We start from the raw sequence: 12,343 nt of genomic DNA, 5'->3' as shown, positions 1-12,343 counted from the left end.
TTTCCCGGAGCAGTTAGTGGGGAGGGGCATTTCTCATTTGGAGTTTTCCTTCCTGATTTGCCCTAAACTAGGACATAGGTGAACGTAAACAAATATATACATAAAAACGCCTGCCTTTTGTCATGTGAAACAAGTAAGTAAATATTATTTGACTTTGAGAAACCAGTTTTGCTCCAAAGTTCAACTGCAGGTCATTAAGGACAACTATCTACTCCTCAAAGCTGTCCACTGACATTACGCTCTAACCAAACCTCAGCATTGCAACAGAGACCATTTTCCCTCCTGCCATATAAATTGGCAACTGTAAACAGGATCATAAACAACTGAAAGTTATAATTTAAAGATTTTCTAGCTTCACAGTACACTATTGCTCTGAAGTACACAAGAGTTACTTCTCTGTTTCTGCAAGAAAAGTGCCTTTGTAGAAAAGAAAATTAAATTGAAGATATTTGCCTTTGAGATAGCTTGTATAACTACTCTAAGTGTATTTTTGCAGCATCTATTCCTGGTATATATTTGGTATATTTTGTTGTCATCTTCAGGCTATAAAATGGGAATACTCCTCCATCAATAGGGAATGAGGATTTGAGGCTCTTAAGGTTTTAGTTCTAATTCAGGCAAATTAAATAATAAGCATTTACTACATGCTTTACAGGTTTTTAATGATCTACAACACATAAACTAGGATTTTACTTCCATTTTTATTTGTACCACAAGACATAGCTCTGATAGCTCACTTAAGCTAAGAGATTAGGATAGCAAGCCCCATGTTCTTATTTGGCCAGTTAAAGCAGAACTGGTGCTCAACACAGACAGACACCTTGGCAACACAGAACAAGGAAGTCTAAACACTTCCTGCTCACGCTGCACCCTGAGCATCTGACAGACAGCCTCAGCAAGCACAGACAATGCAACCTATGGTTTTTATTTCCATTCAGTAAAATTACAATTCTTGGTAAAACACATTTTTGATGATCAAAACATATTAAAAAGTATTCTAATCCAACTGTAAGAAGAGGTAGAGTTTAGTCATCAGCTGTTATATTTGTCAACTGACTCAATTTACCTATGACAAACTGTATTTCTGTGAGCAGCTGTCTAGCGTATTTTGACTAACAAAGAGACTGAGACCTACCAACAGTGCCATTTCTGTATGATCATCATTGTAGTAACATGAAAATGTTTTATAGCAGTAAGAAAAAAAGAAATCTTACCATTTGCTTTTTTCTGGACAATCTGAGGCCATACAGCTAAGGTGGCATAAATGATCATAAACCAGACAGTGACTAATGGCACGAAATAGTAGAACTGGTAAGGTCGGTCCATCACTATGCACAGTACCACAACCAAGAAATTGAGACGAAATAAAACCTGGGGGGTGTCAGAGGAGAGAAGACAGAGGATATGTAAACTGGGAGGCAAAGCTGAGAAAGATGAGGACATTTTCCTTTAGCACTACACAAAAATATCTAAGTATTTTACATCTCACATGCTGATTGTATTTTAATTGAAACACAGATAAAGTGGCACAGGGAATAGCAGCAGGGCAATGGAAGACTGCAGGTTGATTATCTGGTTTTGGACCTGTCCTACCCTGGCCTTCACAGGAAGAGATTGCAATGAAAATAAGGTTAACCTAATCTGACTATTTCCAAGTCACTGGGGACCAAGTGCCCCAGTTGCTGGATGCTGTTAATGTCTCTTTTTTCACCCCCATAGCTACCTGGGATAGCTCAGTTAAAGCCAGGCTAATGCCATTACCAGGTTGTAAACATACATTAAATAAGCACAGTGACCTGAGTTACAGGACAATGTAAGACTTAACAGCAATAAAATACATGTATTAGGAAAAAAACATTGAAGTACTACAGCATATACTGCAAAACTTAGGAGGGAAGCCACAAAACCAGGTATGTTTCCCAGTACTGTTATGGTGTGAAAATTATTTTTTCTTTATTAGTAAATGTAGGCTCCAATACACTGTCTTTGGAAGCCCAGCTGGCTCATTACTTATACATTGCTATATGCTGTATATTGCTACTGCAATAGAATCTCCACTGCTATTTATTAGTAAATATTTGTCTTGATATTTCAGAGTGTATGTACTTGCATTTTTTACATTGTAAGTATTATTTATATGGTTTAAGTTTGTATTAGATAAACACTACCAATTAAACAGATCAGATTACATAGACACAACAGCCATTTTTATTGCTTAAACCTTGGTTAAGTCATCTGATCTCACATTACTTAGAGAGTATGAATATAGTATGGATATTTTGCTATCTGACAAGCTTATTTATAAAAATAGTAGACAGATATTCTTACCTGACACACTCTGTATACACCAAAGTCTCCTTTTAACCAAAAATATGAGAAGTGCCCATAACCTGTTTGAAACAGATACGCAGCAACCAGAACTCGAATGTGCATGTACACAGGCAAAAACTGTTGAGAAAAATAAAGTACCTTTTATAAATGTCCATGTAAATATTTTTGGCATTCCTTTTTCCCCTCTATTTTAAGCTACTTCTGCATCACAGTAAATCATTTAACTAAGGAAAGAAACACTGTGGTACACATTGCCCTGTTTCTTACTAAGCTCTTTTGGTGTGCTAACCTCTGATGTTAAAACCAATTTTTTCTATTTATTGCTTTACACTTGCCATATACTATTACTAGTTATGAGAAGCTTAAGAAGGGCTCTTTGAAAGCTCACCTTCAGCAGTTTCAGCTGAAGGTTAAACTTCTAGCAATTAAAAATAAATTAATTAAATATTCTACACACAGGAAAATTATTTTTTCCACTGGTCAAGTAACATATATAATGTTTTATCAATCAAATCTACACTTAAAAAAACTAACTCTGCTAATACCATGTTTAAATCAACTGAAACAATAGCATTATTTATTAATTCCATTCAGTTCTAATGCCCATTTACACTATCCTTCTTTTGAAACAACATACACAAATTGCATTCCCCCTAAAAGTAAAAGAAATTCAAATCACTCACAGTGCTTGCTCCAGAGATATGATAAATCAAAATAACAAGTTGCATCCAGCCCTTCCATTCATCAGTCTGTTCTCTATTTAACACTTTAGTCTAATGCAAAACAAAACAAGAGTGTTGCTATTCCAAAAAGAACAAGGAATATCTACAAAATGAGGAGAAAAAGTTCAAAACAATAAGCCACTTTATGGGTAAATGGGTCTCAACTGTAAAAGTCTTGTCTAGTGGGTACAGATTTAAGATGATTTCAATTTTCTTTTAGCTGAGCTCTGATCAATTCCAGTTTGAAAGAGTGAGAATGACTAAAGTGGCAACATCCATATGGCTTCAAAAAGCCTTTACATGTAATTCTATGCAAACATTATACTGCTTGAGAAGGCATTTTTTGCAGGTGAGTTATACTAACTTTGAAAAATTAACCTTGAATACTGAGAAATTGGTTATCTTACATACAAATGGGAAACATTTTAGTGGGATGTCAAGGTGATCATTACCTCTTTGGTATTTTCAGTATAAAATACCCCCAAAACCAAGATATAGACGATTGGTATGAAGAAAGATGAATGTGTGTAAAATTTATTTTCCTTCATGAAAAGATTTGCTCTGTCACATAGATAAAAATAGGTCATGATTAGACCAAGTTTGCAAAAGCAGTGTAAGAGCATCTCTAAAGTAGAAACGTTAGGTGTGCTGATGGCAGGTTTCTTCTCCTCTCCGCTTTCCAAATCAGTGCATGATTTGCTCTTCCGATAATTATTCCGATGAATTAAGCTGATAATTAAATATCCAATAATGGACAGAGTAAAAAAACAGAAAGCTATCTTCTGTATCAGAGTGAGAGGAGGCTGAGGCTGGCAGCAGGACCCATCAATGGGCTTCATTATTTTATTGCAGTAGACATTCATAAGAATCATTGCATTCTGTAAAAAAAAAATAAGCGGTTTTGGTAATTAATTTCTAATTAATAAAAGAAACCTTCAAAGGAAATTTTCTTCTGCATCATGCACTGATGTAAGACATGCAATTCTCCCTTATCATTACAAAAATTAAATCTTCCAGTCCCACCATATACCCAGTTGCATTCAACAGTCCAGTCAAAACACTTCTTCCCAAAAAAAAAACAACTGAGTTTCTAGAGGTAAGCAAAAATGGCTAATCTTAGAACAGGAGGGTTCTCTCTACTGGCTGTAGAAGGTCTATAAATGAAAAACAGCTCACAAACTTGGGTTCTAAAGGACAACAGTAATGCAAGTCTCTAAAACATGTGAGACAGAAACATGTGATAAGATGACATTAAGTTCATCCAGTACTTTAAAGCAACTTAAACCTGCAAAGGAATGGAACCAAAAGTGACATGATGGGACAGCTCTCTCACAAAAAGGGCAGGCTGAAAAGCTCACATGGGCTCACTGCATGCTTATACATATTGCTCAGTAAAAGATTAGAAATAAAGTCAGAGGCACTCCAAGCAATCAGGGAGGTCTATACTGTGTGTTTGTTGTCCTCTGCATGCTCCTTACCAAACCAAATTTTCTGGACACATAGGGGAAAATTTAAGACTTATTTCTTAGCACTGCTTTATAAGTCATTACCACCTCAACTCATTCATACACATGAAAACATGAAGTTTGCATTCAGGATCTAAAAGATCTGGTGGTTTAACAGCTATTTTAAAATAGTTATGTACTAATGTGTTTTCTATTATGTTTTTAAAATGCCTATAAAACTGACTGCACTCCCTCCCACCCACTGAAATTTTTTGAACAAAATTCCCTGACAAATGCGGTCCTCATTACATCCATACTGTCTGCAGTTTCAGAATATTCACTTCCAGTCTTGTTTTACTATTGCTACTTTTAATGTTGACCAATGATAGAAACACTTACTGTATCTCTGCTTGATTCAGGGAGATGCAGGCCATCTGCAGACTTCATGATAGTTTCTTGTGCTATCAATTTTGATACACTGAACACTTTAACTTTAGCTTTGGAATTTCGGGAGCTGCTGTTCAGAATACGAACAGCTGCTTCATTATAAGCATCTATTTTCTCATTAGTGATCATTTTCCGACTTTCACTCAGCATATCTTCGTAAACGGGATCTGAATTTGAAAGGATAAAGAATGAACATATAAATCTTCTACTTATCAAAGAGTTTCTTTAGCTCAAGTTGCATGAGCTACTTTCATTTAAGAGGTCACAAATGTTTAATTACACAGAAAAAATGTACAGCAAGGAATAAATTACTGTTACAGTTACCAGAGCTGTTTATCGTGAAATGTTCTTATCACCATTCCCTATTAATGCCTAAGTAGTTGTAGGTTAAAAAGCTCTGGACAGACATGAATGCTTGTTTAATTTCTCTGAATCCAGGAAAATCACATAATGCTAGAGTGCAGAGCTGCTTAGTCTTTCTCTCAGAATGAAAGACTCCGAAGGAAAAAGGGCAGAAAACAGGCAGCAGAATAGACATATTAAAAAAAACCAAAAACTTTCTCAAACCCTATTTTTTTCTGTGGAAAAAAACAGCTCCTCATTTAAGTCATAGGCCATAAACATTCCACTTGCTCCTGTTGATTCCAGTTTGACATATGGCAGAATCTCATTTTTACAGAAAAAAGGGTAAACTTAATTGCTGACAGGCTTCAGAAATTATGTAAAGCTTAAAAGAAATTGATATGGGGTTCTAGATCAAAATGTCAGCTTGGAGGTCTTTAAGTTCCTGTAAAAAGCTCCTGCTGTGACACACTGTGAGATGCAGATTGATTTACTTTAGGTACTCATGCCTGTGTTTGGATAATCAGTGTCTTGATAACTCTGTACAGACTGCTTCTCCTCCCACTTGGGCCACTGAAGAGATCAGAGATTATATAAATGGGCTAGGTCCTTAGCAATACCATGATGGGACAAGTCTGACAACTAACTGCTTCTGGTATAAACAAACATGGTTTTGAAAGGAATGGGAAGTTGATTTGTTTTTTCAGATTTACCTCTAGAACCACCTTTCAGAGGAACTTGGATGTGACTGTAAGGGTACAGCTGGGTATGTTGCTAACAGGGCTCAAAATCTGCCTGTTTCTTACTGAGGTGATGACAATCTAAAATGCTGTGTCCTGTGCCTGAGAAACCAGGAGAACATTCTACCTAAGAGCTCATTGTTCAGTTTCAGGGAAATATTAAACAAAATATTAAGCTTGGCGCCATAATAAAAATCTCACTAACTCATTGTGAGCCATGATTTCTTGTCACAGTGTAGAGCATCAAGTTTCATTCTAGAGACTTAAATTCTCCATATTCTCAAGAGTGTGTCCATTCTAGACACATACAGAGGATGCACTTGTTCAACTTCTTCTATTACTAATATAATCTGAAAGTTCAATTGAACAAAACCACAGGAATACTGCTGTTGCATGCACCTGTGTTCAGACTCCCAGGAGGAATGTATGGAGCACAACACAGGGAGAATAGACCTGGCATGTTGAGTCTGAGAGTAAGCTAACAAAGAATTAAGGCAGAAGTTTTTCCTGATAAAGCTCTGAAGTCTCTATCAGTAGTAGCAGCTATTTATGTATCAGCTTAGTTAAGACTGCAAGAAAGGAGAGAGTGAAGTTCAACCAACACCTTTTTCAACCTGCAAGTATAGATTAGGTTTTCCATGTCCTACAACATAATGATTCCACACACAGTGAGGTTAAAAATTGTTACCTACTGTTCATTACTTTACCTTGTAAGACCCAGTAAACATCACTACTTATTGCTAATTTTTCCAAAAGAGGTGCAATTGAAGTGATATTGATTTTATATTGTGCAAGGGCTTCGTTGCTGCCATTGTGAATCTTGATAGACCACTGGAGAAATAGAGAAGTAAATTCAAAACCTGTATGTCAGAGGACCCTTAATTACTTGATTCCCTTGCTCCACTTGTAGCTATTTTACATTATTTCATCATATACAGCTAGATTTCTTCAGTTTTCTATTCAAAAGTGAAAAAAAAAAATTCTTTTGGAACAAGAAGCTGTCCAGACAAATAATTACATTCAATCACATCATCTAATCACGTTCAACTTAAGTGTATATTTGACTTTTCATGAATTAAATTACACAAGATGTTTTAATTCAAAGTCTCCTGGCTTTATCCAACAATGAAGCAGCAAAGCCAGTCTTGTTACTGAAAAATCTTGGCCAGTTCAGTCAATTCCACTGTAGAAAAACTGACCAAAGCAAGAGATGCATGCAAACAAAACTTGATGGCGGTATCAAGTTCCAGTATTTCCACCTGTTTTGCAGATATCCACAAGGGGGAAAAATCCCCAAAAAACCAAACAAGAGCCATTTTAATCTCTGGTTTAATCTTCTATAGAAAATCCCTGGGAGAATGCTATAGCCATACAAAATGAAAAATTATTTTTTTTAATATTATTTTTTTGAGAATTATTTTTTGAAAATTATTTCCCACACTAAATGAAAAATGGATGCAGCATTTTTTTAAAATGCTACTGTATCTCTACTAACTTAGTAAGAACTAAAAAAAGCAAAACCAAAACAAATAGCCTAAATGTAGCAAACTCTATTTATCTCTAAATAACTACATAAAAATTTCATCGTAAGACAAGTACACTGATTAATGGACTTCCTGAAAATATTATTCAATATAAATTAATACTTCATGAAACCAAATAACATACAGATATTCTGAGAACTCCCACTGGAAAAAAAGAAACAGTTTCTCCCAGCAGCTAAATACATACTTTTGAAAATCCAACAGTATTTAACAGACAGTTCAAGCAGCACATTCCATACAACAGGAAGTCAGGAATTAAGAATCAGAGCATGGTAGTGACACTCTCAGAGAAGCTCCTTTTCCCAAAATAAGCAAGCAACTGACTTTTGTATGAGCTGGAGTTCCTCCAGCTTATAAGACTTTACTTCTATTTATAAACTGTTATGCAGTTGACATCTTAAGACAGACATGTCCAGGCCAAAGTAGCATGACCAACCCAAGAGCTTAGCTAAAGATACAGGTTGTGGCAGGTTACCACACCAGTGTCAGCTATGGTGAGGTTATTGAAGTGTCTGAATTTTGAAGCTTTTGTTTTTTTGGAAGTCCCTTAAAATAGGGGATGTTTCTCTTTGTCCAATTCTAGATATCATATTAAATGTCTTGTATAAATATGCTAGTGTTAAAAAGAGCAGAGCCTCCCCTGCATATTGTTAGTTTCTATCTCCTGCTGTCCAGAGAAGGCAACAAGCTATGGCTAATGTATACATACGAGTAAAGGGAACTATTTAGCAAAGTGTCCTGTAGTTTTGCAACCTGACCTTCTGCATGCCAGAACATTATCCAATATTAACCATACAAATGCCAACAAATGCCAGCATTTTCTGTATGAAGTGACAATGACTCATCCTAGTAATAAATGCTACAGTCTCAGACTGAGAAGCAATTTTCTAGGCTTACTACAACTCCTAAAGCTCAAATATTTATGTCAATCCTTCAGAGGAAGGGAACTTAGGGGCTCACCTAAAGGAAAAGGAGAATTGTTGATGCCTCAGGATATGTGTGGAGGTCTACATGACCTCCTCTTAAAATTGAGTGAATTCATCCTTAGGTGGGCATGCCCAGAAGTTTCCAGACAGGTAATGTGTCTCAACTGTCTCTAAACCAAACTGCTTTTGAAGGATTGTAAATGCAACACATTTTCCTCCCTTTACATTTCAGCTGGTATGAAAATATATTAGCTAATTATTTCCAAATTCCAGTTCCCAAATATTTGGAAGTAAAGGACATTAAATGTGGAAATAATGAGATGAGCATTTGTTTGACTTGACTTTGTTACTAGAAAGGACTAATTAAGGGGGCCTGTTGAACTCCATCCCTGGAAGTTTTTAAGAATTGGTTGACTCTAGCCAAGTGCAACACAGGTAGAAATGTCCTGCTTGGTGGCAAACTGAAGGGTTAGGGCACCTCTTCTGGTACTTGCCCTGTTTTCAGCACATAGTGGTGGAATCTTCAAGTGTAACAAGATTCCAGAACTCCAGCCTCTTTAGTTGTTGAATTATCCATGTAAAATTATGATTTCTAACCATATATATGTACATATATACATATAAAAGAAATATGTGTGGTAAAAGAGACCATCCCAGATTGGGCCATGCTCAAAAGTAGAATTTTGTGACGGAAAAAGGTATATTAAAAATACACCTCAATTAGTATGCAAATATTTATTTAACTTTTAAAATTAATAATCTGCTTTTAACTAAATCCACTCTATTAGCCAGGTTAAAGCAAATTAATGCTTATTAACCAGTACTGCTGACAGAAAGCAAGTACTGTACATCACAAAGCTATAATAAAGCACCCCAGATATTTTAAAACTACTTTTTGTAACAGCAAATCCATTGAGAATAGGTATTTTACTATAAAATGTGTTAAACAACTTGAACACGTAACCAACTTAAGAATATTAAAGTTATCCTGCAAGATATCCTTTCTTCTTTACTAAAATCCCTTATATATATTAACTTACCGTGGCAGCTCCTACTACAATTATATGAGGCTTTGCCACAGAACCCTAAGAAACAACAAAAAAATTAATTAGTTTTAAAATATTCTTAACTTACACTCATTATTAAGACTCATATCTTTATTAACTGTGATTCACTTGCCATCAGCTAATGGGTAAAAAAGAGTAGATTGCAGCTATATCACAGATAACATACACCTGATATATGCAAAATAGCTGATTTTTGACGTAGTATAATCTACAAAAGCATGAAGTATCAATAAGCAACTACAGTCCTGATCAATTTGGCAGCATAAGTTCTCTTTAAAAGCTATTTAAACATCTTCTCCTAAGGTCAAGTAAACTGTAGATCACACTATCGAACTTTTTATCTCAGTCTCAGCATTGTCAAACATCTGTTAGAGCTGCTGCACTGACCATTGTCACCCTGGAGGTCTTGTGTAGGACAAGAACAAGGGCCAGTGTACCCAAACACAAGAGAACAAGGAAACAAACAGTCCTGAACAACTCAGTACCAGTTTTATCCTGGCACAGCAAGGAAAACCAGCAGCTCTCAATTTTTGTAGAAACCAGAGAAAAAGAAAACCAAATGATAACTTCAGCTATCCTGATGGAAGGTGTTGTGCAAGAATGATCGAGAGAATAGAAAATAATCACTGTGAGCTACTACTAAATAACTCCAGGTTATTCAAAGATCAACAATGGAAGAAACAAGAAAAAATTAGTCACCAATCTGTAAATGTATTACTTGTTGTCAGAATTACAAACAGAATAACATGACAACCTGTATCATAACTGAAACATATAAAATAATCTGTGTGTTAATTTAGGGAGATATCAAAAACAAACAAAATCAAAGAATTCTTGACTTTGCAAATTACTTTTGCCCTTCACTCTGAAACACTCAAATTAACATATATACAAAATCACAGAATCATAGTATATCTCAAGTTGAAATCTTGAGATATAAGGATCAAAATATTTGGTCACATTGGAGTCATTGCAGCCACAGAGGAAGTAAAATGCCAAACCAGACTGAAATTCTTTTAGCTCTTAATAAGATTAATTAACCTGCTCCTAGGAAGCAGGGTTTTTCTAGTTTACTTAGGGGTTTTTAAGGTCCATGAGATACCATCCTTGGAAGACTAGGAGATACCCATAAACATATACACCAGTAAACATCCCCCTTTCACTACTTTGAAGTGAAATTATAGACCTCTTAAAACAAACCTCTGTCCAAGATTTGATACGTTGCCTCATAGAGCCATTAACTTCTGGATACCACAGAAAATCCTGTAAAATAAAGGCAGATTTACTCTGCAAGCTTAAAAGACAATTAGTAGAATAAAACCAAAAAATGCAAAAAAACAAACTAATTGCCATCAATTCAACTGTAAAGGAAAAACATTTGGCATAGAATGTGATTTCCTTATAGCTAGCATGAAAAGCCTGACATCTTACTCCAGCATGGAAAACAGAAAGCACAGGAAAGAAAAGGGGAGAAGAAGCCAACAAACCCACAAAACTTTTCTCTCATGAGAAACAATTTTCTATTTATAGTTCAGGAGCAGGAATTTCACCAAGAAGGTAATTTTTTAATGTCTGCCAAATGGGATGTCCTTGGGTTTCTAATGCAATCAAGGATAAATCCAAAGTCACATCTATAACTTATTAAAGCCTGCTTTTTGCTCAGTTTTCCACATTTTTACCAGCAGGTTTTCTTTGTTCCAAAGTCTAAAATAGCATGAAATAATAATTTTCAAACAAAACCAAAACCTAAAAAATTTACCTTACTACTTCATAAATTATCATGTGTTTAAATCTAATAGTGTCATGGCTATTAAACATATTACCCACCAGCATTCTTTTAGGTGCCAGGAGCAGTGCTCAACTTTCATCTAGGACAGTCTGGACTAGTGCTTTTATTTCTTCCAGGGAAAGCTGTGACTTCCTAGCATTTAGTTGTTCCTTAGGACAGCACTATTGAATAGTCTAAGAGTACACATTGAAGGGAAATGGCAGGGACTACACATGCAGAACATATTGTGAGGAAACTTTGTAACAGAATGCTGAGACACTATCAGCAGAGAAGACATCTCTATCTTCCATTCCTCTGGACTGTAACATTTTGGCAGTTCATTTGAGTACTGTCAATTCATTATTTGGCTGTGGAACCTGTGAGCAATCATGCAGTCCTCTGCAGTGGCTGAAGGATAGAAGAGTTACTGTGATGGCTAGAAAGGGCAAAATTAAACGCCTCACTTGTTCCCAGTAATTTTCTGTTTTCATGGTCAATCATATTCCACATTTGTATTATTGAGTCACCTCACAGTCTGAATACGGAAATTCAGCTACCATGCCAAAAATGTCGAAGAGCAACACTGCACCAAAACAAGGAAGCAGCAGACTGGGAATATATTAACTACCAGACATCTCCCAAAAGCCCAGACCTGCCATCTCAAATCTTCGTGGTTAGTTTTGAAGATGTGATCCTGTCAGGCTAGCCCAATGCAAATCACACTGCATCAGCCCTTTCACCCTGCCTTGCGTTCTGTCCCATCTTTTCCAGCATTCAGATAACCACATATGAGCCACATCAGACCAGAACGAAAAGGAATCCTACAAAGTAACTTTCTGGCTGAATTGACTTCTGAAACAGCTCACTCCACAGCTCACCAGTGCCAGCTACAGCACCAACACAGGCACATACTGTGAAAGCCAACAGAGTAGGTCAGCACATGCTTAAATTGCCATGGGCTTACACCCTAAAATGTTATTCTGTACCCTAAATCTTAACCATGTACACAAA

General features: G+C 36.0%; 1 protein-coding gene across 3 annotated transcripts in view; it reads right to left on the bottom strand.

The window, feature by feature from the left end:
* Positions 1–12,343, bottom strand: part of CASD1 (CAS1 domain containing 1) — a 29,115-nt gene that overhangs the window by 8,299 nt on the left and 8,473 nt on the right. For 2 of the 3 annotated variants that reach the window (XM_015617839.3, XM_015617840.3), the window contains exons 5-12: positions 10,765–10,827; positions 9,538–9,582; positions 6,735–6,858; positions 4,898–5,112; positions 3,506–3,931; positions 3,015–3,104; positions 2,329–2,448; positions 1,215–1,371 (exon numbers count right to left, since the gene is read on the bottom strand). In XM_015617839.3, the coding sequence (XP_015473325.1) occupies positions 1,215–1,371; positions 2,329–2,448; positions 3,015–3,104; positions 3,506–3,931; positions 4,898–5,112; positions 6,735–6,858; positions 9,538–9,582; positions 10,765–10,827 (1,240 nt within the window). Of the gene's footprint in view, positions 1–1,214; positions 1,372–2,328; positions 2,449–3,014; positions 3,105–3,505; positions 3,932–4,897; positions 5,113–6,734; positions 6,859–9,537; positions 9,583–10,764; positions 10,828–12,343 lie in introns of those variants that run through there. The other variant, XM_033511851.1, reaches the window with a different exon arrangement.

Source organism: Parus major, chromosome 2 (assembly GCF_001522545.3).
Source record: "Parus major isolate Abel chromosome 2, Parus_major1.1, whole genome shotgun sequence".
In the NCBI taxonomy this organism is placed as follows: domain Eukaryota; kingdom Metazoa; phylum Chordata; class Aves; order Passeriformes; family Paridae; genus Parus; species Parus major.
The sequence above is the reverse complement of the archived record's forward strand: the minus strand, read 5'-3'. Positions and strand labels throughout refer to the sequence as shown.